The sequence below is a fragment of the Chelmon rostratus genome, chromosome 8, assembly GCF_017976325.1.
Source record: "Chelmon rostratus isolate fCheRos1 chromosome 8, fCheRos1.pri, whole genome shotgun sequence".
NCBI classification, from domain to species: domain Eukaryota; kingdom Metazoa; phylum Chordata; class Actinopteri; order Chaetodontiformes; family Chaetodontidae; genus Chelmon; species Chelmon rostratus.
In genome coordinates this window covers 26,888,071-26,915,608 of record NC_055665.1, presented here as the reverse complement: position 1 = coordinate 26,915,608, position 27,538 = coordinate 26,888,071, and the positions used below count along the sequence as shown (strand labels likewise).

General features: G+C 41.4%; 1 protein-coding gene across 2 annotated transcripts; it reads right to left on the bottom strand.

Moving 5' to 3' along the window:
- Positions 1 to 763: 763 nt before the first annotated feature.
- Positions 764 to 27,538, bottom strand: cep162 (centrosomal protein 162). Of its 2 annotated transcripts, XM_041942743.1 has the most exons (30): positions 27,479 to 27,538; positions 25,176 to 25,276; positions 24,752 to 24,887; positions 22,470 to 22,526; positions 20,429 to 20,578; positions 19,511 to 19,688; positions 18,528 to 18,607; positions 18,382 to 18,452; positions 17,195 to 17,225; positions 15,639 to 15,713; positions 14,590 to 14,796; positions 14,336 to 14,417; positions 12,955 to 13,219; positions 12,065 to 12,296; positions 11,811 to 11,956; positions 11,228 to 11,362; positions 10,554 to 10,685; positions 10,001 to 10,113; positions 9,806 to 9,905; positions 9,590 to 9,716; positions 9,303 to 9,466; positions 8,060 to 8,164; positions 7,712 to 7,951; positions 6,624 to 6,818; positions 5,311 to 5,629; positions 2,989 to 3,121; positions 2,758 to 2,899; positions 2,573 to 2,671; positions 1,975 to 2,109; positions 764 to 1,373 (listed from the first exon to the last, which is right to left on the bottom strand). In XM_041942743.1, the coding sequence occupies exons 2-30, from the start codon at positions 25,233 to 25,235 to the stop codon at positions 1,161 to 1,163; spliced, it is 4,122 nt and encodes a 1,373-aa protein (XP_041798677.1). In that variant the 5' UTR covers positions 25,236 to 25,276; positions 27,479 to 27,538; the 3' UTR covers positions 764 to 1,160. The 2 variants fall into 2 exon arrangements, with proteins under 2 accessions (XP_041798677.1, XP_041798678.1); XM_041942744.1 differs by lacking the exon at positions 22,470 to 22,526.

Below are 27,538 nucleotides of genomic sequence, written 5' to 3'. Positions count from 1 at the left end.
ACAGTGATTCTGTGTATACTGCACAGTGCTGTATAGTGCTTCACTAAACGTGACGAATGAGACACATTAACAAACAACCTCCTTACAGTGAGTAGGAGGAACAATTGCGTGGTACATGTCTACATCCAAACAGCACAATATGCATTTCAACACAACAGCTTTGAAGAAAGCAGCAGCGAGTGCAAGGCTGAGCTCTTCTACCACTATTCTCAGTTACTTCCATTGTTTCAGTTTACATTTCAGTGTTAACTTGTACTTGGAATGTTTTAACTTGTAATGTGTGTATGAAGCATGGCAGTACTTCACACTATCTACAACTCACCAAATACTAACCCCATGCAGAGGATGCAGAGTTCGTTAGCTGCAGCTACTACGGCTGTTAGCAGGGCTTCAAACTTGTAGATATTCATTAAGGCTCAAATGTGCTGTTTTGAATTAAATGTCACTTGATAGGATCTAATTTGAGCTGTTTAAGACACATTTTGCACATGAAAGTAGTGGTTGGCATAAGTATTCTTTCCTGTTGAGTTTGGAATACTGCAAAATACTGCATGTGAGAAAATGTTAGTGTAACAGCTCAACAAAAACATCAGCGACTACATTAAACAGAGTGGGAGAGTTTCTGTCCATCGTCAGCTGCAGTCAGCAGTGATCATCAGGCGCAGCAGCTGTTTGCATACATTTCCAACTGGAATCAGAGTTCCAGTGTGCAGTGTATGACAGGAGGAACTGAATCCAGTTTATCACAGTTAAGACTTGAAAAAACATATTTATTGAATAAGTTACAATAATTTAAAGAAAATATAGAAACGATCTAAAACAGATACACAGGAAATAAGTAATTACAGTACTGTATGTGTAGAAAGAAATTCACTGTTTTTTTTCTTTACAGACTCGTCTCTGAACCCAAACTAAAACTCTCTGAGAACACTGTCGCTTTATTTCTGTCTGTACGTGTTAACAGTCAGTATAACTGATGTGGACCAGCAGGCATTGTCCACTATGACATGTGGGACACTGACTTCTACACTGCTGCCGATGAGAAACCCTTCAGCTGAGCTCATCCTAATGCTGAGATAGATCATTATTTATGTTGTCTGTCTCTGGCTTCAGTCCACAGTTATCAGCATTAATCTTTACTGACCCGCATCAGTTAAGCCTTAACTTCTCTGGGTAGGTGGGGCTGTGATGGGGAGGACCACTCCCTGTCTTTGGAGATGTCTCAGGATGTCCAGGATGGAGTCCAGCTCCAGACGGAAAGCCTCCAGCTCTCTGGTCTTGTCCTGAGCCAGACGCTTCCAGCGCTCCACCTCGCCTCTGCGTACGTTAGACTGCTGATCAGTGTCTAACGTCTGATACGACCCACCAATCACCTGCCGGGACACGGATGGAGAGTTACTGAGGTATGTTCACTGAATATCCTCGTGTAAGAAACGTGCTATACAAATAAAGCTGCCTTGTCAGGTGGTACTAAAGCCCAGTTCAGCTGTTTTTGGATTATCTAGAGGAGCAACAGCTGCTTTGCATTCAGTAATGCAGGACAGTAGTGGAGGGTTCCTCGTCAGCTAAGTCAGGAGAGAATCAGCATGCTGATGAGAGCTGCTGGTATAGAGCAGAGGGGGAGTGGGACTGGTGTGACATTTAAACAGCATCACATGTAAATATAAAAGAAATTAAATCAGTGCCAGTTTTTGCATTGTTGTCTGTCCCACGACTACACTGTACTCAGCACACAGGGAACCAAACAGCACATGAAAAACTTTGGCCCCAGCGTCCCCTTTACAAGGACATTCAGGCAGAACCTAAAACCTGGCCCTTATGGGTCCCTACAGGTTAAGAGGTTAAGGTTATGGGTCCTTATGTTCCTGTTGTGAAAAAAGCCCTCTGTGTGACTTGAGAGAACAGCTCCAACATCTCAGGGTTAAAGAGTGAAAGGTTGCCGGCCTGGCGCCATTAAAGTGCCAGCATTTGTACCTGCTGCAGCTCCTTCTCTCGGTCCTGGTGTCTGAGCTCCATGCTGAGGATCTTCCTCTCCAGGCTACACAAGAGTTTCCCCTCTGGGCTCTGAGCTTCTTTAGCTTCCTTCAGCTCCTTCAGCAGTCTGGTCAGCTGAACACACAGTGGAAGCAGCGACTTAATGTTAAAATGAGAAGAAAACATGCTAAACAAAAAGTTGTTTATCTTGATTTAAATGAAATGTGATAATCCAGTACAGAAACAGAAAGCCCCAGCAACATATTTCAGCTTTTCAGACTTACTGATGAAGATTCATTTACTTACAAAGACAGCACACAAGCTAGCTAGAAGCAGGGACATTCTAGAAATGCTGTGTGACCAAAGTGAGTCTGGCTTTGTGTCACTGTAACCAAGTTGACTATTAAGGGGCCTTGTGGCAGGTTTTGGCAGCACTTGGGTGGGGATGGGGTGCGTTTTTTATGTGCTTGTTATAATATCCAAAATAAAAAATGTATCACAAATAAAAAATCCAGATGACAAACAATAAGCAAAACTGCCATGAAATGTTTCTGGCAGTGTGAAGGAAGGGACCGGGAAAAGAGAACTGAACCAGCACCTGCTTTTGCAGCGCGTCCTCTCGGGTCCTGGATATTGCCAGAGCATCTTTAGCTCCCTGCAGCTCTTTCAGCTGGTCTTTCAAATGTTTCACCACTACCTGCAGGTAAATGTGAAGGTTAAAGCAACAGGATCATTTTCAGGACTTCCTGTTGACATGAGACTGGTTGGTCAGTGAGCTGGTACCTCCTGAGAGCTGAGTTTATTGGTTAGTTCAGCAACCCTTGAGGATGAATGTTCCAGGGCATGGGTGGCACGCAGCTGGTCTAACACCCTGACGTGTTCTGCTTTTATAGTGGAGAGCTGCTCTGCAGAGTGCTCCTGTAGCCTGACAGATTACATTAAATTTGGTTATTTGATCACATCCCTGCTCTGTGGCAAACATCGGTTCATGTGTTCACACCGATGCACACATACCTGCACAGCTCCTCCTTGGCTTGTACAGCATCAGCCTGTAATGCCTCCTTGTCCTGCTGACTCTGCAGCTCCAGCTGCTCCACATGCTGCTTCAGAGCCTCATTCTCCTGCAGGACCTCTGAGATATGACTGCCTGTCAACAAGACGCAGCAGTAAAATGGGATATTCAGATTCTCGCTAATGCCTGACAGTACATAGACATTAAACACACAGTAGACACAGTGCAGTGACCAAACTAACATTTACCTTTATATACCATTCACAGCCTTTGACAACTTTGGGACGTCCTCAGAAATCATGACTATTATGTTGTAAGTTGTATATTGTAAGGACCATATATAGCAAATGTTGTTAATACTAACAAAACTGTATATTTTCTGAAAAACTAAAAGGAATTTAAAATCCTATTTAGCCATATATACTGCCATATCATTATTATACAAGATTATACAATACTCTCATGCACATATTAACATTGACGTTTTTGGTCACTAACTGTTCCTCCTGTCCATACTGACCATTAAGAGATCCTGTCCTAACATGATTCCAACATTATAGCTGGGAAACAAAACCGACACTCCCTGTTTGCTGCAAAAATGCATTCTGAGGTGAGAGCTCAGGCGAATGAGACAAAATGTCATTAACTGTTGGATTGAGCTCCTCTGTGAAGTGCATAATTCCCTCTTTGTGTCTGTGTCTCCACTGCAGCTCAGCAAAGAAACACTGTGAAGACACGAAGAGGGGACTTTGAAGAACTGTGAACTCATCCTTGACTAAAGCTCTGCTTCTTCTTAACGGGGGTCACCTGAAAACTGCGTGGCAGGTTGGAGGGTGTGTGCTGCACTCCCTCCTGCCACAGCTCTCAAAAGATTTTTTTTGCATTGTCTAGGACTTGTCTCGGTGTCAGTGGTGTTTGGACTCTGACAGCTTGTCTCAGTCTTGACTGTCACTGCCGCCTACTAAATTGTTTGGTCTCGGCTGAGTCCAGATGGCTTCATATTTTTGTTTTTACTGCCGAGTATCATCAGCTTCTCTCTTAGCAGACTGGAGCTCTGCTGTCAGTCAGCTGTCAGTTTCCTGTAAAGACACAAGACGACTGGGATCCTCCAAAAACCTAATACTAGAATTTTGAAGGGATAGCTGGAGAATGGAACACACATACACAAAAACTGAAGCCTGTCTGACAACCAGCAGCAGCATTAACCCAACACTTTCTGTCACTGACTGAATTCTGCAAACAATGATGGAAAAATCTGAAGGCTGCCTTTCATTTTGACGGATCAGAGCACTGAAGGTGGTCTATTGTATTGTTAAGTAATTCACACACCACATGTAGACAACCTGTAGTACACCCCTCTGTCCAGTTGGCGGCAGGGTGTATATTAATTAATTGTCGAGTCGTCTCACATGCATGACTTGTTTAGCTGGCTTTAGCATTGGTGAGCGATATCGCTACATGTCACGGCAGCTGAGTGGTCCAAATTTCGTTAGAAAGCCCAATAATTGCAATGTGGTTGATGAAGGAGATGAAAAAAGAGGGATGATGCAGCGGATAATGAAGGACAAGCAAGTAATACTGATGTTTATCAGCCAGCGGCAGTAATGTTTCAGGCTGAGCAAGTGGCAGCAGGGAGGAGGGCTTGAGACAGGCTGCAGCGGGTCAATTGAGTTCAATTCCATTTCTTGGAAATGGTTTGTCTGGTTGTCTGTTTAGGACAACGGCCGTGGTGTTTAAGTGGCCTCCACTGTCACAGCGAAAAGAGAAAAAAGATTCATCTGCTCTGTGTGGTGTTGACATGAAAAATGACCGTTGGTGTCTCTGTTTGTCTTTTCTCTCCCTGCCCTCATAATTTATAACCCTATAGATTGTGTGTTTAATACTTAGAAATGCACAATCTATGGGTTTGTTCTGTAGTTTAACTGTTTTTGTGAACTGAGTTGTTTTTAAAATGAAATGCTATTAAATAGGCAGTGTCTCATTATCATTAAAAAATGAAAATGAAATAAAACTCTAACTGGAAAATCTAACGCAACCTGTGCTGAAAATACAGACCCCGGCCACTGTGCTGAAACAGGGGGGTTGATGCAGGGATCTTATGCTTAGGAGACAAATACAAAGCCAGCCATGTGCTTTCCTTCGATTATTTGATGCAAATAGTAATATCTGGAATTACCTCCAACTCAGACTCTGCTTCTTTAGAGTGCAGAGTAGTAGAATAGCTATGTCCTCATTCTGTTTTTCTTCTTAGATATCACTGTACAACATTTTGTAGTATTAATCGAAGCACGCAGAGGAAAGTCGACCATAACAGAATGTCCTACCTGTGAAGACAGTGGGCTGGTAGGTCTTCTCATAATGAGCAGCTGGAAACGTTCCTTGCCCTCCACAGGTTTCTCCTGCAGTAGCAGAACACAGTGTTTTGGCTGGGTCTGGCTGTAGTCTGCTCTCTGTAGAGCGGGTTTCTGATCTCAGGCTGGGGACAGACAGCATGTTCCTCCTCTCCCTCTGCAGTCTCTCCACAGTGCGGTTCAGCTCCTGAATGCTTCGTGTCTTGGCGCTGAGCTCTTGGTTCAGCCGCTCTATCCGGACGCCGAATGCGGCCTCGGCTTGACGCTGGTGTCGGCCTGGACTTGTGTGGGCCTGTACAGGGTTTTACGTAAGGGACAATAACCAAAGAGGTGTCCATTATTAGCAGTGAATGGACGACGTGGAGGCCAGAAGCTCTGCTCCATTAAGTATGGACATCTTAAATTATCCCGCAACTGCATTTTGCAGTCAAACTCATGCCTGACTGGAACAAGCATTACCATCTCATAATATTATTATACAATGGAAACACTGTTTACTACTCCAGCAAACAGGATGAAGCTAAGATACATGTTGGTAATGCTGTAACCCCCTGCCGTGGTGGACTGGACAGCGGCAGAAAGCTCCTGCAGGGTCTCATTCAGAGCATCAGCCGTGTCATTTTCAACGTTGGACTTGATTCATTTTTGTGCTACACAGTTTCACAGTGTATTAACTGCCCGTTTCACCTTTTTTTGTGTTGATTTGATTACATTTTCCAGGTGTTAACTCCCATCTCCCCATTTTCTTCTCACTTTGAATTTTTATACCTGTCATCAAGTTGTCATATTCTCCAGATCAGTTAAAGAAATGGTGAAGTCACTGTTTGTTGTAATTAGATGTTGACTTGTTAATGTGTTGCAACAGTTTGTAAACAGATGCTTTGACTGCATACCTGTTGCTATGGTTTCTCACTTTAGATACAGGCTGCGCGTTAATTTAGAATGGTGAGCAGTTTGAGTAGAACTACTTAGCAGGCACCCATTATCAGGAATTACTGGACACCCTGCAGCCAATCAGAATCGAGGTTTCACCCAGACCACGGTATATCAGTTTGTACCAGTAAGTAAGATTTGGCTTTGCTGAATCACATAAAGTCAAACACCCTACATAGTCCAATATTTCAACTTTCCTGAGTAAAGAATCTCATATTTCTGTCTAAAGGTTTAATCAACTCACCTTTCTCTGACACTGATCAGCCTGTGATAGCATGCTAGAGCGAACAGTGAGGCTACAGTCAAAAAAGGTGTTTCTGCACTCTAATGGCATGTGTAGCTCCTGTACCAACCTTTTGTTTCAGCTGCTGCTGGAGAGACTCAATCTGGTCCTGGTGGATTTTGTCTTTCTCCCGGTGGGTTTCCTTCACACGCTGCAGCTCTTCCTCCAGCGATCCAACCTTCGACATCCACGGCTCGGCCCCGGGGGCTGAATTTGCTGCTTCCAGCTGCTGCTCCAGCTGTGAGATCTGGTGCTCATAGCGGAGCTAAATGGTCAACACATGTTGAAATGTCACAGTCTTAAGTATTTCTGCTAGCATACATTAATATTAAGGTAAATAAACAATGTTTGTTCTTGGTGTACGTCAACCTGATAACAATAGAAACATTTTTGCGATCTCATTTTACCATACAAGAAAACAGATAAAACTTAAATGTTGTGATATGTTATGTTTTGGTCATCCTTCCTGTAAAATTTAACCAAGGCATACCAGAATCACTGTAGGTGCCACTGGCATTGAATAATAGAAGTCTGAACACACTGAAGTCGAAGGTTTTTATTTCCACCTGAATATTTTTGTTTTTTGCAAATAGATGCCTGCAGATGACTATATATGGGCCTCAGCAACTGGAAAACACAACCTGCTGTTGTGATTGTATCCTGAAATCGTTTGTATCAATTGATTCACAAGAATCTTGCTTTCCAATGATGTATGGCTTCCTTATAAACTTAAACATGGCAGTTGTGTTAATAGAGACAGACTGCACGGGCCAAAGGAGTGCTAAGGGTTAATATTTCAACATTGACATCCAAAATATATAATTCATCATGATGAATCTATAGAAAATGTGCCTTACTGCTCACACTAAGCAAAGAATTGTGTTACTCTTAGGCTGTTTCTTTAGAGCATAATTAAATCTAAACGTTTACAAGTTTGGCAAATAAGACTCAGTTGTAACTCAGTGCTGCATCTTCACTGAGCACAGGTTCCATGTTTGCAGTGTAAAAATGCTTCTGTACTGTCTATTAATGCCATCAGGAATCCATGATTTATATATTCATCTGACAATTTCATTTTAACTCTTGACCAAACGCTGACATAACTCATACAGCAATTACTGCAGTAGTGACAAAGTGCAGTGTTGACTTCAGCTGTACCTTGATCCTGTGGAACTGCTGTTCCATGGCCCGCAGGCTGCGCTTGGCATCCTCATCGTGACTCTCCAGCTCAGCCTCCAGACGCTGAATCCTGCGCTCCAGCAGGGCATTGATCCTGCTGGGTGGGGACATCTTAGCAGCGTCCAGATCCTCTGGCCTGCCAGCTGTGGCTGCAGCATAGATCAGAGCAGGCAGGGAGTTTGGGTTTCTGTGTCTTAGTATCTGCTCCAGCTCCTTGACCTGGTAAAGAGAGGAAGACTCTTAAATAATGAAGAGACGTGACCTCTAGGGAGCAGAGAGTGAGTGTAACAGCTCTGATTGGTTAGCTTGTTTGTTTGGGTGAGAAACCTGTCGCTCCAGGTCCTGCATCCTCTTAGTGTCCACTGTTTTCTCTTTGGCCTTTCTTTGCTGCTCACTGCTTCTTTTACCCACATCCACTTTCAGCTTTTCTACCTGTAATGGAGACAACCTGTTATTTCCACCACATTTAACACCATATCACAGCCAATAGTACAAGGTCCTCGTCCCTTTAGCAGCTGCAGCCTCACAAATCGATACCTACACACCAAAAGCACACTAAACAGTAGTGTTTAGCTCAGAAAAGACTTGTGTTTTGTAGCATTTGCTATATATCGAGGAGGGCTGCCTAACATTAGGAACTGAGGGTGCAAATTCTGTTTTGGCAGATGTGGCTGCATCTGTACCATGGAAGATTTAAAAAGCCTGAGTAAAAACAAATAAATGAAGTGAAAGCCAAAACACATTGTGACACTGCATCACAACGTTCCTGCAATAAACTGCAGGCACACTACCACTGACTGTAAGTTTATTTATACTGGTGACTGAGAATTCTCAAAGGATGGAGCGATGGAGCGACTGAAGGCATGCAGTCGACAGCAGGGCTGCAGTGCTGTTTGAGTCATATGCATTGTCCAGTGCAGACAGCTGTATTGATTAAAACTGAGACAGATGACTGCAAAACATGGCTGACGGAGAAGCTGGGCTACATACTGTATTTGTGGAGTGATATTCAATCTAAAATTGGATGTTAAGTTGCTATTTAAATCCATAATGTTTTTGATTTATATGTTGATCTATTCATGTCCACAAAAGCAATAAAAACAGTGTGTGTCCAGTGATTGCACACACACACACACACACACACACATACTACTGTGGAATGATTTAGTTTAAGATTCAGTTAAAGATATTACTATAAATGTCATTTATGTGTCTGCTGTAGGAGCGTCCTTTAATTCACATGATAAATGTATCTGTGCTTTTTAAAGTCATTATTTTGATTTTAACTTTAAAACTGTATAATACAAGGTGACCAGCTAACTAAGCTTCACATATGATCACATAATGGTGGGGGGACTGGAAGACTTCAGCGGGCGCTGAATGGTTTATTCACTTCACTAAAAAAATCTCATTCCTGACCATGATGTGAGCAAACAGAGTGGTCTGTTGAGGTGCTATGAAACTGATCTGTTACTGCAAGGAAAGAACATAAGATGAGGAGAATTTTATATACTAAAGGTACATGAAATAACAATTAGCGGATAAATAGAATGTGACAGCAGAGCCTCACCTGCTCTTTGAGTTGGTGTATCTCGGCTGTAGCAGCCTTCAGTCTGCCAGCGTCTCTGTCCAGCAGCTCCTGGTTCTCAGCAAACCACTGCAGCTTCTTCTTCAGGGCCGCTACTTCCTCTCTGTGCTTGTCCTCTAATACACGCCTCTCAAAAGTCTTGTCACCTGACACATTCAGTAAAACCAAACATCACTTCTGCATATACAGTATAAAGGTCTTGTACAAATTAGGGGCTGCTTCTAAACTTCTAACAGATGTAAATCCCAGAGCTCTGTATGCAGTTTTACCTGAGACAGACATGACCTGAGATTTAGCGAGGTCCCTCTCTTTCTTCATTAGCTGCAGGTCTACTTCCAGAGCCTGCTTTTCTTGCTTCAGTCTGCAAATGTCCTCAGACAGCGTGGCTTCATTGCTCTGCACACAGAAACAGATCTCTATGGTAAGTGAAGGGGCCGAAAAAGAAGTGAAGTCAAACAGTACTTCAGTAGATTGGGGTACTTAACCTGAAATGTATTTATTTGAGCTAACAAGTCTGTAATGCGCTGAGTGTGATCCATTAAGCAGACGTTTCCCACTGGCCGACCGGTTCTATGCAACTTCTCCCTGGGGAAGAAAAAGGAAAAATGCCATCGAGAACCCAACACTGAACTCCACCTCAGAGGACACAGCTCTGACTGACACACCTTTACTGAACCCACCTTGTGAAAGCCAGCTCATTCAGCAGCCTCTGGTTCTCATTAAACATGGCCTCCTCGTTGGCTTTACTCTTGGCCTGCTGAGCCTTCATCTGCAAATACAGCTTCTCATTCTCCTGTAAAATATCATTAGAGTTCCTGCGGTTTAAATATGAAAAGCACACAAATATTAAAAACCACTAATGCAGCAAGAAGATTAGTTAGTCTGATAATGTTCCAATCAAAACCAAAGGTTGCTATAGCTGGAAACACGACCTGAATCTCAGCTGTGGTGCAGATTTCTGTCTGTATCTCAGCATCCTAGGTCCATTTCTCTAAACCCACAATTTCTGACACAAAAGCTAAACAGAGTGGTCGAGCTTGGAATTTCAGTGGATATCCAAAAACAGATTTGATGAAATGAAAATCAAAGTCAAGTCAAACCAACTGTATGTATAAAGCACCTAATCACAACCCCAAGAGGTCATCTCAGGGCACTTATTCAAGGGGAAGACATTCAAATCAAGGACAGAGGTGAACAGCAGCAGTGAGGAGATGAGTACTGAGGGAAACAAACCTGCTGGTATCCTTTTATGAGCACCTCCTGCTCTTTGATTTCTTTCTCCATCTGCTGGAGTCTTTCCTCTAAAGCAGAGTCAGTGGCCTCGGCCCATCTCTTCTTTGGAATGGCTTCTTCTGCACTTCGCAGCTGAGGAGGGTAAAAAAGAGCTTTTTACCACGTATTGATGTATCAATGTTACTACTACAGATGTCCAGACAACATATTTTACCAACATACAGTTCAATTTCTTTTGCTATTGTATATTTCTTGTCTTTTATTTCTTCACCTGTATTCTTTGCTATATTTTTTACAAACCTGTTGGACTGTCATGTCAAATAAAAGAGTGGCAGGCCAGGAGGTGCTTTTTGCAAACCCATTATCTCACCCACACAGACATGATCACACAAAACTCTGAACCTTCAACCTTCTAACCATAACCATTTGTTGTTCTTTCAGCTGTTATCACATATTCTTCTTCTTCTTAATATCTTACCCACTGTTATAAATATGCCATGTTTGTGAGTGTAATGATGTACCAACTCAGCCATTCAAAAATAATTGTTAGTAGTGTAACCAAAGGCAAATAAAAGAGCCGATAGCTAACCTCTCCACTCTCCATCAGTGTAGTAAAAAAAGATGGCGACACGGCATGAATGTGTTGTTTTGTCCTGTTTTGTGTGTTTGTGCACCTTGCTTTGCAGTAGGTAGTTCTGTTGTCTGAGTGAGTTGAGCTCTTCTGCTCCTTCCTTCATCACCTGCAGCTCCCTCTCTTTGAGCTCCAGCTGGACTCTCAGCTCCTCCACCAGAGAGCCGTCCTCCACCGTCTACAAGTCAGACATCAGCACTGAACTCAACCCGGCTGAATCAAACCTCAAGGACAGGATGACGTCAGAGCAGTAGGTAACAGGCACAGAGGTTCACCCCCCCTCACATTCCATCTGCACAGGTGACCCAACCATTACCTAGCACAGCAATGGCGACATGATCACTATCAGTGAACAGTCTATTTTGACTCACATCTGTCCACATGAAACAATACTTTAACATCTCCACTCTGAAATATAGGAAGCATGCTCCTCCTTCATTCCAACACCTTCCACATGGATCCGCAGCATGCTTACTTTCTGTTTGGGATCTGCTTTGATCCCTGTCTTTTTACCACGACACTGTTAGCATTATATCATATATGCAGCCATTAAATGTATACTGAAGATCTTATTGCAGGATTCTCATTTTAGAAAAACGTCAGCTGGAGATGAAGTATGTAATTACATTTTCCTTTGGAAGATTCTGCGTCAGTCTGGCTTCCTGTGTGTCTGTAGCATCCTGGTGACTGTTGCTGATTATCTGCTGCTGTAGGACATTAACTAAGGACTGAACTGATGCCACCAGCTCACTGCTCACCATTAGACCTGGCTCTGCCAATCAAACAAACAGAAGAGACAATCAAACACACAGCTCCAAACATGACACACAGATTCAACACCTCCACTTCTGAATCTGGAATAAAATCTCATAACATAAACCTGAGCTGTCATCCTTTTCTTGGCTCTTTGTGAATTTGGCTTTTTTTTGTGGATGCTGCAGAGGACGGGAAATAGAAGACTGGGTTCTGGTGGGAGCAGCAGCTCTGCTAGGCCCTGATGACCTGCTGATCACTGCTGTTCCCCCCTCCACTCTTCTGCTTCTCACAGGGGCCACAGTGGGTTTCCTCGCTGAAGATGTAGAGGGATGAGAAATCGCAGCGCCATGGGAGGCCTGGGGAAAAAGTGCATATATATAATAGTGCTAGAAATCAAGGAACAAAATGATACAGTTACAAGTGTGGTGGAGGTGGTTTCTGTTTTAAAAAGGCCGTCCCCAGCACTTGCTGTTTTTGTAAAATATTACATTTTGTATCTTCTGATTCTAAATTGCTTAAAGCTTTGCATTTTCAGGCAACATCATTACATCACGAGGGAAAATGTACAATGCTTATGCATTGGCAAATTTGCCAATTTGAACCAACAAAATTACTTTTTCTAAAATTTTATCTGTAAACCTATTTTGAATAAACTGTTAAATGTATTCTAAAGTTGGTCTTTTTGACCCATTCAAAAAGAAATATGGCAGATGTAAATTTTGCAAAATACAGTAGCACAACACAACACACAATTGTCTTAATTCTATTTCAAATATTTCTTATTATTTGAAATTCTCTGTTTTCTGTCCTGACACACAGAATTAATGTAAGGAGAAAAACAGGACACTTTGTTTCAGTAACAACAGAACACTACAGCTTAGCTTCTGCTCTGATCCCATCACTTACCTTCCAAGAGCTCAATTATGAATTTTCTTCTCACTTTTAGAGGTCTGTCTAATGCAACTACAAATTCAAGCACTGCTGAAATGGAGAACATTTTGAAATTTGCCTCACCGGTTGTTTCTTAACTTTGCCAGCCTGAGAGGATGTGGAAGACGAATATTTGTTCTGATCCTGCATCAGCCTCTCTACTTCCTGCCTGATGGTCCATGTCAGGTTGTGGTTAGGAGAGTCTGGGGACCTTAATCTCCTGGCTCCCTGTATCACTGCAATGGGGTCAGCCTCTCCTGGTCGCTTCAGTTGTGACTCTGGAGATGTCACATCTGAGAAAGTCCTTTCCAAGAAGTGGGATTTCTTTTCTTGGTCAACTTCTACAGCACTGGAATCAGAAAATGTACAGATAAAACCACATTAAAACTTTTGCACCCCTGTTGTGACTTACTGTGACTAAATCCAGGTTTGGATTTTGAAGGAGGCATACTTCTTCACCACTGACAATGGCAGACTAGACTTTCTTTAAGCATTAAACCCTTAGCTAATCCTTAACCTGTCTCTGTACTGAAAGAGAGAGAGGGAAATGGTTCTGATCTGCCTGTGGGTTTGATGGAAAAAAGAGGAAAATTCAACATGGTGTACACTGATGGTCCTGCAGGCAAATCTGTGGTATGCAGACAACAGGACATATGCTCCAAATCTCTGCATATGTCATTTGGTCATTTAAAAATTCCAACTGTAGCCTGTGTTTTCACCTCCTACAACTGCTTCCAACTGATGCTTATTAATAGAAAAAAATCTCAGAGTAGATCTGTGCCTCATGGCGCAGTGTTGGCTCAGCCTTGAACGCATCTCAGACTGCACAGGTGTCATCCTATAAATAACTTGAACTGCAGAGAGATGACACATATTCTTGTTAATTGCATGTTGAGCATCTCTCAAACAGGCTTTTTGTACAAACACACTAAAGCTCTTTGCTCTTGCATGGGTAGGCAGAATAGTTCACATGACAATCCTGCCTGCAGTGGACTCTGCTCTACCGTCGATCCTTCTGTCATTACATTTTAAACATAAGAGTCTAATATGCCTCATAACTTGGTTTGTCATCCATATTGTTGTATTGTGCAGTACTTAAGTAAATGACCTATCTATCTATTTCATGCTTTATTTTGTCTTTTGCCATTTATACTTTTAATATTTTACTTGAACTGCAGTTTTGCATTATTTTGTATTGTTTTGTTGGATGTCACCTTTAAAGGGTGCCCCTGTAAAAGGACACTGTCAGATGAAACTGTACAAATTAATGGTTAAATAATAAATGAACTACTGAGGCTAATCAGCAATGTCAGATCTCTGTGGTTACGAGCATGTCCCACATTTGTCAAAATCCACATCAGACTGATCAGTGAACAATCAAATAATGAAAAAGCAAATTGCAGTATATTGATGCTTTGTGATATCGTCATTTTGGATATCTCTAGAAGGACTCTGGAGTCCTAACCTGACAGACTGGAGAGTAAAGCCTCTGATATGGTCCTCCTCTGGCCGGATGGGTCTCATCAACTCTTCTGCAGTGGGCAGCTCTAGATACACACACAAAATAATTATTCAGTCTTTAAATACAGACTTTAGAGGAGTCAGCCGATTAACAGGGATGCAGCTTTAGTGATGCATCATTCCTCTGGTCAGACCAGTGAATTATATAGATTCATGTAGGGAGGCCACGGCACTGTTTACAGTCCGGTGGTGTCTGACCTGACTCATTGGTAGAAGCAGGCTGAAGAGACTGTCTGGCACGATGAGGAGGAGAGGACGGAGACACAGGTCTGTTGACCCCCCCCCTCCCTTCCAGAGATGAATACCGGTGATTATGGTCATCTGAATCTTCCACAACATGGATCTGTCTGTAGGCCTCGTGAAGAGCATCCATCTCTGAGCCCCCACTCTGCACATATGACTGGCCTGTAGAGAAAACCAGTTTAGTGCCCTCTGTACCAATGCAAGATAACACTGAAATGATCTTGTGGGGAAACTGTAATGAATCATTAATCACTGGATTTGTCTGATAAGAAGCAATCGAAAACCCAATGTTTTATTGTGATAAAACACATCTTCCCCAAAGAACAGTTCGCTGTTTGAGCTGCATCTTCCAAAGGATGGATGGCCATACATGATGTGCCTGTTTGTGAATTGTTGATTCAGATTTAGTGTTTTGGGAAGCTCTGCTGTGGACTGGGTTTGGGACTGTTGAGCCAATCTTAGAGCTGATGTAAGAAAACACCTAATACTAACGAAATTAATGTAAACACAGGACGTGGCTATGGTATGGTAGCTGCCAAGCTTGCATGTTATTATTGGGATATTTTGCCTGCACTCTCTGCCATTCTTGTGCAGCTACCTTGTTATAGCTTTAATAAATCTGCCTATCCTTGTGGAAGACACATGTACAATGCGTGCATGGACAGAGTGCGCGCGAGTAGGCAGGTATGCAGGTAAACAGACAGGTAGGCCATCCAATCATTTCATTTGGGCTGAAATAAATAATTGGATGGCCGTACTACAGACCTGAATTAGCCTCAGATACTGGATATTTTATCTCTTTTTGGAAGACTGATTTTCTGGTTGGCATCGGAATGTAAAGAAAATTTCTATAAATATAACAAAAATGCTCATAAAATACATTTCCCACCCCAGCTTTAATAATAATAATAAAACCTATTTAACTTCAAGATTGCACTGTAGTATGTGGATTTGGTTTTGTTGCACTGGCTAATATTCTTCTCTTAGTTGATCTTAGGTGTTACCTCTATCCAGTGATCCTGCTGTGTCCTTTCTTCTGTCGTCTCCACCAGTGTCGTCCAGGGAATCATAGAGAGAAACTGTGACAAAAATGAAGTTAGAGTGAACACTTTTAAGACTACTATATGATTAGCTATGGGTCCATGACACCTCACTGAAGTACAGGAGTAAAAACTAATGATTATACTGTTTATTAATATGGTAGGCAGCCAGTGAACTAAAAATATGAGACATTTGAATGAGCTTGTGCCCACTATATACACTATCACTAAATAGTTCGGGGTCACTTAGAAGTGTTCTTATTTCAAATGAAAAAAAAAACACTTTTTTTTCAGTTGAAATAAAATAACATTAAATGAATCTGAAAATTAGTCTAGACATTGTTAATGTGGTAAATGACTATTATAGGTGGAAATAGCTGACTTTTATCCCTTTAGTATAGCTTGAGAGAGACAGGAAAGAGGGAAGAGAGAGGGGATGACATGCATCAAGCCTGGGGTACTGCAGTATGGACACAGCCTTGGTTCATGGGGCACACTCTCTACTAGGTGAACTATCAGGGACCTGGAAACAACATATCTACACATGTGCTTAGAGGCCCATTTTCAGCAACCATCACTTCTGTATTCTACTGGCACATTGTGTTAGCTGCTCCATGTTTATCACGTTAAACGGCCAATCAATCATTAGAAAGTCCTTGTGCAATTATATCTACATATATCTTCCTTAGGCTGGTTCAGTAACTGGAGTCAGCATTTGTGGGTTTGATTAGAGTCTCAAAATGTCCAGAAGAAAAGAACTTTCTTCTAAAACTTGTTAGTCTTTTCTTGCGCTGATAAATAAAGGATGTTCATGCAACAACTCATACATACTACTCCCTTCACAGAACAGCACAAAGTGGCTTTAACAGGATAGACAGTGTGGGAGGGCCTGATGCACATCTGAGCAAGAGGACAAGTACAGAGAGTTTCTAGTTTGAAAACCTGATGCCTCACAGGTCCTCAACTGGCAGCTTCAATAAATAGTACCCATAAAACACCAGTGTCAGCAGCAACAGTGAAGAGGCTACTTCAGGATGATGACAGCAGGACAGAAAAAGCCATGTCTGAGACCGGCCAATCAAAGGAAAAGATTAAGCTGGGCAAAAGAACGCAGACAATGGACAGAGGGAGTTTGGAAAAAGGTGTTATAGACAGACAGATCTAAGTTTGAATGTTTTAAATCTTCACAAAGAACATGTGCACAGTATGGTATTCTGTCTATGATGGAGTGGCCAGTTACAGCTATTGAGCTGTAATGGGATCAGTGTGACTGTGTGGTTTGTAAGGGTCCATCAAGCCAATTCAACTGGATTGTGAGCACTGTGAGTTTTTTTTACATGGAAAACCAAATATTCTTGGTGAGCTCAAACTTTTGAGTTTCCACTGTAGTGCTTTATTATTCAATGGTTTAAATGCTGTTGAGAGTGTATCATTCATCAAACTCCATTCAACAGATGGAAAGATTTTATTCCTCCAAACACGGACTCATGACTTCAGTGAAAAATCTCTTTTTCTCTTACCTTTGGCAAGTATTGGAGACATTTTAGACTTCTGAAAAAAAAACACAATAGCATGAATTATTGAATCAAGATGCCAGTTTGTGATATTCAGTAGAAAAAAGATAAAGCTTAGAGCACAAAGCCTCACTAATGTCATCAAAAACTGTATTGACTTTGATGCAGCTCTGAGCGTAAATTTCAGCAGAACTGGATATAAAACCAATTGAACCGGTTCTTCGGAAAGCAATAAGACAGCTATGATAGTTCACTAATAGCTGATCTGTCACAAAAACAACAAATCAAAGGATCTGCATCAAGACCATTTGTCTATGGGTTTACTGCCTACTGGCTAAATCAGCCTGAAAAATCCAGCATAGGTTGGGCTATAAATTTTAACCCTGACAGATTGTTCATCATTCAAAATTGGTAAAACATCTACATTTCCAATGCTGTAAAGACCCCAGTAAGAACACATGAAATGAACTCCACTAATAGCCACATCCCTTCATCCTAACAGGTCCAGAGTTTGATTAGTCTACAACCACAACCACTTACCAAACTCACTGATGGCCACATATGAGTGGATACCACTTTAGATGCTGTGTGTGTATATGATTTCTTTTAAACTTTCATGTTTTTATACTTGTTTCTTCTAAATGTCCTGAGTAAAGAATGACAACCCTGATGGAGGCCACAGGTGAAAATCGATTGGTCTGACTGTTCTCAATACTACATATACTCATGAAGTTTGAACTGTAAGACTGCTTTCCCTTCTCCGTGCACCTTGCAAATAGGTGAAACTGCAAGACACCCTCACAGACTTCAGAAGTACTCTACAACAGCAACACTGAGGAGGCTCTTCTTTCAAAGCCATTAAGGATTTATTTTGGTATCTAAAATAAACCTGACAGTGTGACAGAACAGTCTCAAATCAACGTCCACTAATTAGCTTTCATATCTAATGCCAAACACCAACCTTAAACATACTGTAGACAGGAGTCAAAATTTGCCCCAAATGTATGTCAACCCATCATGTGACTGAAGTTCCATAAGATGACATGTGGCTGAAAGCTCTAAAAAAGTCAGCGAGTGGGTTCAAATTATTTTGTCACAAGGTTCTTCTTCCGCTCTCAAATGAGGATGATTGTTTGCCTCACTGAGGTTCTAACTTAGTTTGACTTCAACCAGCATAAATTCCAATCACAAACCTCCTCCCGTGGCTCTTTTCCACTCTCCTCTTCCTCAAAATCCTCACTGTAGTGTGGAGAGCCTGTATAAGCTGAGAGAAGAAACACCGGCATGAGACACACGGAGACAGAGAAAAACAAGTTTGCCAAGGGTTCATTACTCTTACCTGGAGACTCTCTGACACTCTCTGTGACTCTGGCCTTTCTTTGATCATCATCACTCCGCTCCACTGCTTCCTCAGCTTTCCTGGAGGGAGGATATCCATCCTCATTACATCACAGTCATAACCCTGATCTTCAGTGGTAGATCAGCAGCAAATACGCTGAACCACAGACTCCATAAGCAAGCCTGGAGTCTGTGAGTCTGCCATTCCACATCTTAAGGGCTGATGGACTTTTAAAAAGTTGTCTCCGAGCCCCATTTGGACAGCTTTAATATATCACAGAGGGTAGGAAAAAATTCACCATGAACCTTTTTAACTTCAGTCATGATTCATAACAGCACCTTAGTTGTCATCAAAGTACAGGAGGTGTTTGGAGTTTATTTTGTAAGAAAATCATATGATCTTTGTCATCAGTGGGATCCAAGAGGATAACTTTACTATAAAAACATTATGCTAGTTAACAAAGACCATCCAGACTGAAAAATAGAAGTGCTGCTGCTTTCCAAAGAGAGGCAAAACAGCAGCAATCTCCCTTTATGCTGTGACAATCAATGGCAATCTGTGGAGGCCCTCCATGGAAAAACATAACCAGGGAAAGCCAGCTGGCTCCATCCTACAGAAGTAGCAGCATTAGCAATAGAGAGTGAAAATAAAAATTAGACTCTCTTTCCACTCATCTGCTCCTGAATCTCCACGCATCCAATGAACTTTATCAATGAAACTGTAACAGCACTTCAGTGGCCAGCTTGTTTACTTCTGTATGACAGCATGCTGCGTGTGACATCACATGGCGTGTTACTGTTCTTTTGCACATGCGGGTCAATTCAGTCCTGTGACCAGTTCACACTGGAATCTGATACTGGCCACATTTATAAACATAATGTGAACAACCAATAAAGTGAGCATTAAGTGAGCACTAAAGCTTGCAGTGTGAAGGTAGCTTAACGTTTAGCAGGTGTATTGTTAGAGCATGGCCGTTTACACACCTGAGGTTCGTACCAATGCTAGAACTTGTTGAGTCCAGCTCCCTGTTCAGCTTGGAGTAATCTATAGTTGTTGAAGCTCCTTCCTCTAGTTGGGCAAAGAATCTGGCTTTCTCCTCTTCTTCCTCCAGAGTGTCCAGGCCTATGTTGGTCATGTTTGCAGCCGGTACCATCACTGGGTCTATTCACAGATATAAAGAGAGCACAATGTTAACTGCTTGTTCAGAACAATCTGATGCACTCACCAACACTGTCAGCAGTGGCTGCAAAACTCAGCTCATTGAGCCAATCAGTGTACTTTAAAACACTTCTAATTTACTTAAGAAAGAACCATACTACTTCTTGGAGTCTAAACACACAGATATGATACATATATTTTTAGATTCAGTGTGAGTTGAACTTCCTGTGGATATCTCTAGTATGTCCATTGTGATAAATTTCCAGAAATACAGTTCAAAAGTCATCGAAATAAGATGCTCCTTATAACTCCAGAACGTACCTGAGATTCATCACGTTTTTTTAAGTTTTCTTCAGTATCAAAGTCATCCTGTGATAGTTGTCTGTACATCCATGGGTACACTGCAACCAGGAACAGCTAATATCTAATTTGGCATACTTTTAATGTGTCTATTTGCCAATAAGATTCAAGCTGTGGCCACCAACAAACTAAAACATTAAACTTCCTGTTTGCATGCCCCAGCGCTCCCAGATTATGGGAGCTGTAGAGAGTATCTTGTTGTTACACATAATAATACAACATTATAACAAAATATTATGGGGGGTGTTGGATAGCTGCAGTGATCATAGTTTTGTTTAAAACACCCTGCCACAGAATGAACTGCACAATTAAATGTGATGCAAACAAACTGTCAGTCGACACGTTCGTCAAGTAAAAGTATGTTTCTGTTGTCCACCACTCACCCTCTATCTCAGTACTGTCTCTGATGAGAGCAGCTGCTTGCAGCTCCTCTTCCTTCAAACCAGTGGCTCCAGGATCCTCCTCCTCCTCCTCCAGAATAGACTGAGACGTCCTCAAAGACTTCTTGAAAGTCTTCACTGATCTCAGCAATCCTGGAAAAAAAGAAAAGATAATGATAGAAAAGCATAAATGAAGATTTTGTTAGTCAATGCAGGTCTGAGATTATGATTCACGACTGTAAATATCTACTGCTTAGATTTACAGGTATTTATTTTCGTGCATCTGTCTTGTGCCAACTGTCATTCAACACTGAGAACTGTCTGTACCCACTACTAACACAGGCTGTACACAAGGACAACACAACACAAACAACAAACTGGATCCAAATATTAGCACACAGCTGGTTCACCAACTCACAACCAAATATTCACAACACCGTTATTTCAAAAAGGAAGAACCTTCATCAGGTAGTGACAAAACCAAGTATCTGCTATGTTACAGATAATAATATGTCATCTATCAGTTAGCAAACATACAAAACTATCAGTCTTCAGGTCTACGTGGCAGGCAGGAAAACTCTATGATAGAGACCAAGACAAAAACTGAACAGGAGTAATGGTGCTGTTCTACTGCTGAGGAACTAACACTAGCAAAGGGTTTGGGGATTTGAGCTGAAGTTACCATCGTCACCGTCCCCCTGGGAATGACTACCAGCGCTGGCTGGTGGAGAATCATTAGAGTGTGTCTCATCATGGCTCCCCTCTCCTGACACACACTGGAGGTTTCCACGAGTGGGACTGCTCGCACTGTCTGAGCTCGAGTCATCAGATGGAGCTCTGTGTCTTTCCACAGTTTGTGGAATCTCCAAATCTCTATCTCTGTGGGTCTCGTCCAATAGAAGCGCTTTATCCAGAGCTTTGCTGCGAGGTTTGGGGATCGGCTTGTGAAAAGGCTCAGCACTGACAACTTCAGACAACAAGACGAAAAAAATAATGATGAGGCAGTGTCCAGTTAAATCTGGAATGGCATCTGAACTACATGAGGTTTTGTTGTCATTCATCTGCACAAGTTGGCCATCATTTATTAAAATTTCCAGCAACCGAGCATTTTTACAACGAGGTGTTGCATTTTCAGAACAGAGCAAATATTTAGCAGGTTCACAGAGATCACAGCCAAAAAATGATCAGTTTCACTGTCAAAGGAAGTGACTGCTGTGCCCTCACAGAGACACGTGGCTACAGGCCGCCTCACTGGATGATGACTGAAGTTGCCAGATTGACTCTGTGCGCATGCCGCATGACCTTGGCAACCACAGGGACCACACCAAGAAAAATAATGCAGGAGCAAATGTGCATGAGGGGTAGGGATTTCTGGCACATCTTCAAATGTAGATGCCAGGTTTTGACAGGAGGAAGAATGTGTGAAATAAAAGAAGGCAATACTTCCGGTTCTGCTGAATCCATTTTGATCTTTTTTTAAAATGCTTGTTGTGATTCTGACAATTTTGTAGGAGTGCAATACTTTATCAGTGGAGTACTCTTTTAATGCCATGCTGTGAGCTACAGGTACACCTCATGAAAGCTAAGAGGGGGACAGGCTGAAAAACGACCAGGCTGATACTGCTGCCCTGACACTAAGCCAGCCGAATACAAATACATGTTTTTCTCTGCATTTAAATACAATTATCTGAAACAAAGCAGTCTTCACAGCATATTCATGTGAAAATGCTAGCTTGATGAATTAACTGTACTTATTGTATTTACCTGTATTTCACTGTTTGCAATTGAGTATATGTCAAAAAGGATTAGAAAATTATCACACTCTATTTCATTTATGTCTTACACATCATCCCAACTTTTTTGGAAAAGGGGTTGAATGTTCAGCTTCATTACAGGAGGTCATCACAGAGCAGGAGGTTTAACCAGCTGAGACAACATGGAGACACTGTGGATGTTGTCACATGTAAACAGTGATTTAAAAATGAACTAGCTCAACCTGGACGTAGTCAAAAAGAACTCTAAGCGAGCTCTGTCTCATTCTCACCATCTGTGTTCTCAGGCCGAGGTTTCCTGGTTTTGATAAATCTGCTTTTGGCCATCCCTGCCGGGGAAAAGTGGAAAAGCAGGACATAAGAAACTGTCATAGAGAGCTATGAATATACACCTAGTTTTCTGCAGATTTGCACATTTTTGCCGTATATTTGATGCTTCACAGCAACGCTGAACAAGATTCGTTGACTGAATGTTACTACAAATTAACTACACTACAATATCTCACAAAGGTCAGTATTTACAGCACAAAGACTCATTTAGAATCTAAATGACTGCTCAGTGAGCTTCAAGCCACAGCATGTAAATAAATGTAAATTCAGACAATCAGGCAAGGGCAGGTTTTCACAGTACTGACAGTAAACAGCTCAAAAAAGTCAAGTTCAAGGAAAGAAAGTTCACATCCAGCAAACCAGGCAGACCGACTGTGTGATGGAAAAGCAGAAACAAATGAGACAGTTAAACAGCACTTTGAAGCCATCATGTTTGTTCTGTTGGAAATGGACGAGGGACATAAGCAAAGGAGTCAGTCAAAAGTGTAAAGCAGAAAAATACAAGTCAAAAAGAGAGAGGTACTTTCATTTGATGGGTAGGGTGGAGAGGTAAGAATGCCATCATAAAATCCAAAAATATATGCTTCAGTTTTTAAGGAAGCTTCAGCCTCAGCAGAGGTTAAATCAGCCAGAATTTCCCTCAACAACACTTAAACCTGCTCTACAAATTATCAGAAAATAATGAAAATGAGCAGTACAATTCCCTAAAGCTCAAGGTGATTCCTTCTGATAGCTTGTTTTGTTCAAAAAACAGTCCTAATCCAAAGATATTCAATTTAGATAGATAAAGCACTCCACTGATGCCCTACGGGAAATCAGTTTCAGACAAAGCAGCAAACAGATAAAGGCTTTTCTCCACGGAAAAGATATTTTTGCTCTTCTCCCGACTGGCTTTGGCAAGAGTCCTACTGCAACATCTGGTTCGTTAATGTGATTGGTTTAAGTTAGCCTGTGATAGATGGTGATAGACAGATGGTTCATCCAATCATCTGCCAAGTCTTTTTTTTGAAAGTGCCTGTCCTTTTTCAAACAGTTCCAACATTATTATATCGACCCTGCATGTCGCAGACATTAGAAATGTAAAGGGCTATAGTTTATTTATTTATCTCAAAATGGCAGATATTTGACTAACTAATCAGTCTACAGCTATTTGACACCACTGCTCCCAGCCTGAGCTGAATCTCAAACCTTAATCTCTATAGTGTGAAACACAGAGAAAGTGTCCTATTAACACACATCGAGATCAACAATGAAATAAAGTTACCCTTTGGTGAACAATGTCAAGACATGAGGTTAAGTGGAGGAGGGATGGACTCACATACAACAACATGCTTGCACATCTGGTTCAAAGAACAGAGAAACCTGGATGACAACAGTCACAGAGGGAGGGTTCAAAACTTCAAGCTGGCAAGTACCTATGTCAAATGTAGCGACTGAACTAAACATGCTAACCAATTTAACATTATTCAACCGTTCAAAACAAGTTGGGAAAAGTGCAACATTAATGTATAAACCTAATAAAAGCCACCACAGTTAGCACTCAGCAGTGACTTTACATTTGAAGGCCAATGTAATTCATTAACATTCAATGTGATCTGGTCTGTTCACAGTGTTTCCACAACATAAACAAGAGCAGCCTATTCAAATCACTCCTATCCATGAACTAGGCTCCTGTTTGACTTTGGCAGAACATTGTATGTCCATGTCCATGTCAGGGTATTTATCACTCAATGTCATTATAGTATCTAACAGTCTGAAAGCACTGATTTCACATTTGGATATAGACATTAGATTTTACACTTCACAAGGACTCTCAATATCAACATAAATAGCAGCACTGCATGTTTATGTCACACAGATTCAACTGGTAATTTCATCCAAATTCAGTACAGTTATGAGTAAACTGTGGTTGACTATATGTCTGCACACCAGTTTTACATATTATCTCTATAGCTAAAACAAGAGGAAGTCTAATGCTTCTCTCTCTCTCTATTCCCCAGCATGCCAGTGACCTCTCTTTGCTTTTTCCACAAAAACTACTTTTATGGGTGTTTAATTGGTGCCAGCTGTTAACTGCAGCAACATATGCCCAAATCCTCTCTCAGTTCCTCCCTAGACTGCGAAGTGCAGCTACCAACGTTCCATATTCTCATTCTGAAAGCCTACCATGTCCAGTGTGATGGATGGTATACGGAATCATGGAGAATCCTCTCCTGGTGATTACCTGTCTGTGTTCCCTGGCCGCTGTGTTCATCATCTTCCCACCAAGACACTGTTGGTTTCTGGGCTGATTTCCAACTGCTTTTAGGACCGGGCTGCTTGTCAGTGACGCCCAATTCCACCGAGTCGTCTGAAATGGACTGACAGGAAATCAGGTTTAAGTCTCAATCTTTCTAAGCAGATACTGTAGGGGTCGATCTTTCAAATATAATCAAATTTATTGAGGAAAGCAAAGAAGAGTTCACGTTGTACGTAAGTTTTAATGCTCAGTTTGGGGATACACATAAAATATCATGAAGGTAGAGAGCTCAGTGGTTGATGACTGTCAGCCATTGGCTGGCATTGACCATCGGCCTAACTTTAAAGGACAGCTTAATAGGATAATCTATAAACAGTACCAAAACAGCCTGTACGCAATGTTACATTACCTCCTTCAAGAACAGCTCAAACTGCTCATCCAGCTCCTCCTTTGTCAGCCTGTGAGACATAGTGATAGTGTCCACTCCATCAGCCAATGGAAACCCTACAACTGGCATAACGACAAAAAGAATTTGGGAAAAGAAATCACACCTCATGTGTACAGTATATATTGAAACAAATGTTATTATATATCTAGCATTAAAATTCCAAATATGATTAGGTGAGATACAGCATTTACAGGAATTATTCCGCTCTTGTCAGTGTGGATAGCAATCCGAAATACCTGACACATAAGTGTTAGGGGATTAGTACTTAGTGCAGGTATTCATTCAGGAAAAAAAGGGAAAATACATATATGTTCATGCTAACATTAAAAAGTATTTTATAAAAGATCATGTTAGCCATAAACCATAAAAATTAACAGCTGCAAATCAGCCTTAATATGAGCATAAAAGTTCATTATTGATGTTGGAAAAATTAGTCTGCAAAATTATACTCTTAAGTCAAGTTCCACTTCCTAACTTTATTTCCCGGCGGGTTCAGCTGCCCCTCACAACCTTTATCACTGGATAGGGTTTTTCTGAGTCAGTTGTCATGGAGATGACAGCCAAACTTTTGCTTGAGCCATGGCACACTGCAGCCATCTCCATGACAACTGACTCAGAAAATTCCACCTGCTGATGAATGTTGTGAGATGTAATCAAAAGGCCAAAAAACATCAAGTTAGGCTTTGTTATGTCAAACAATATAAAGATGATTCTTCATATTGCACATACAGAGTCGGACCAGGGGATCGTGTGTTAAAAGTGAGAGGGTGGGAAAAGCCTCTTAATCACAAAAGAAATAAATCCATAACGCACTGTAACATAAATGATCATAACAAAATACACTGGCTAAAATACTGGCTCTCCCTTGTGATACAGCTGACAGTGTGGCTTGTTATAACAGGAAAAGCACAGACATAATCAATACTATTAATAACGATGGCTCCATTCCAATGAAGTGTCTCAGTGTGCTGTGTCACTGAACCAGCAGGCACAATTCCTGAGCCTGAAACTGGTTTACTAGAACCAACATGGCCATTATCAATACTATTAATAAAAACAACAAAACAAACAAACAAAAAACAGTGGCTTTCATGCTGTGGCAAGTCAAAGTATTCGCTGTGAATGTTTGTTTTCTTAAGTTGTTTGACTGATGGATTTAAGTGAACTGAATAGTGAGCACCTCCCGTCCTCAGCCATTATATCTACATACTGATATGCTTCTCGTTATTCTCAGATTATATATTGTATGAAACCAACAAAACAGAACCCCAAAATATTGCTATATTATCATTATGACAGGAAATTAATTAGACAAAGTTTGTTTTTTTTTTAACAAGCAAGCAAATCTGTCAAGTCTGTAATCAGGAAGCACAGACAGATTAAATGCACATCCTTTCAACAGCCCTCTCCAGAAGCTTTGTGGACACCGGTTCAAGCACATTTCATTTGTTAGTGTCAACTGTTATTCATAGTCATGTGTATTCAAGGAAACCTTAAACGCGTTCTACGAAAAAAGACTTTTACTACTGACTGATAACTAACTTTAAATGGGTAAGAAATGCTTATGTCTTTCCGGCAGTCTTTGTGATTTGGATATATGAGCCAAACACCGTCATTGAATCTCTAAGGTTACTGTACAATGCCAGCCAGCTCTGTCAACCAATCGTAAAAGGTGACATTTAACTTAAATAAAATGCCGCTCGGTAAAGCATCTTATGCCGAATCTTTTATCAGTCCGAATATCAATTGATACAGCGCACCACAATATAGCCAAATTTAGAAACAGGGATTAAAAATTTAAATATGTTCAAGAGAAAACGGACGCTATTAAGCACGCGTCAAGCACATAGAATAAATACTACCACTTCCGGTCATAACTGTCAAAATAAATCCGTCCGTACCTGAGACAGTTCCGTAAAAACACGTGCTAAATTCGGTATGATGACGTATATGATTACCGTTAAGTACAGATTAAATACATTTCACTGAGAGAATGAAATGGGGAAATCATTTAGTGTTATTTACGGTGGCGTAAATCTCGTAAAGTCGGCACACCATTTCTATTTTGAAGGAAGTATTCCCTGACTTCCGCTGTTTCTCGGAAATATTGACATAGCAAACGGTAACTAAGTGGTTTATCTCCTTAGCAAACGTTAGTAACTTTAGCTGGCTAGAAGAGTAAGCTAACGTTTCCCACTACAGCAGAATGAAGCACCACACTGTGATTAGCGTAGATTTGTCAGGCTTGTGTCGACAGAACTCACACAAAAGATTCGACTTTAGCAGCTCTCTCAACTGAACACTTGTTCAAACGTCCCACTCCT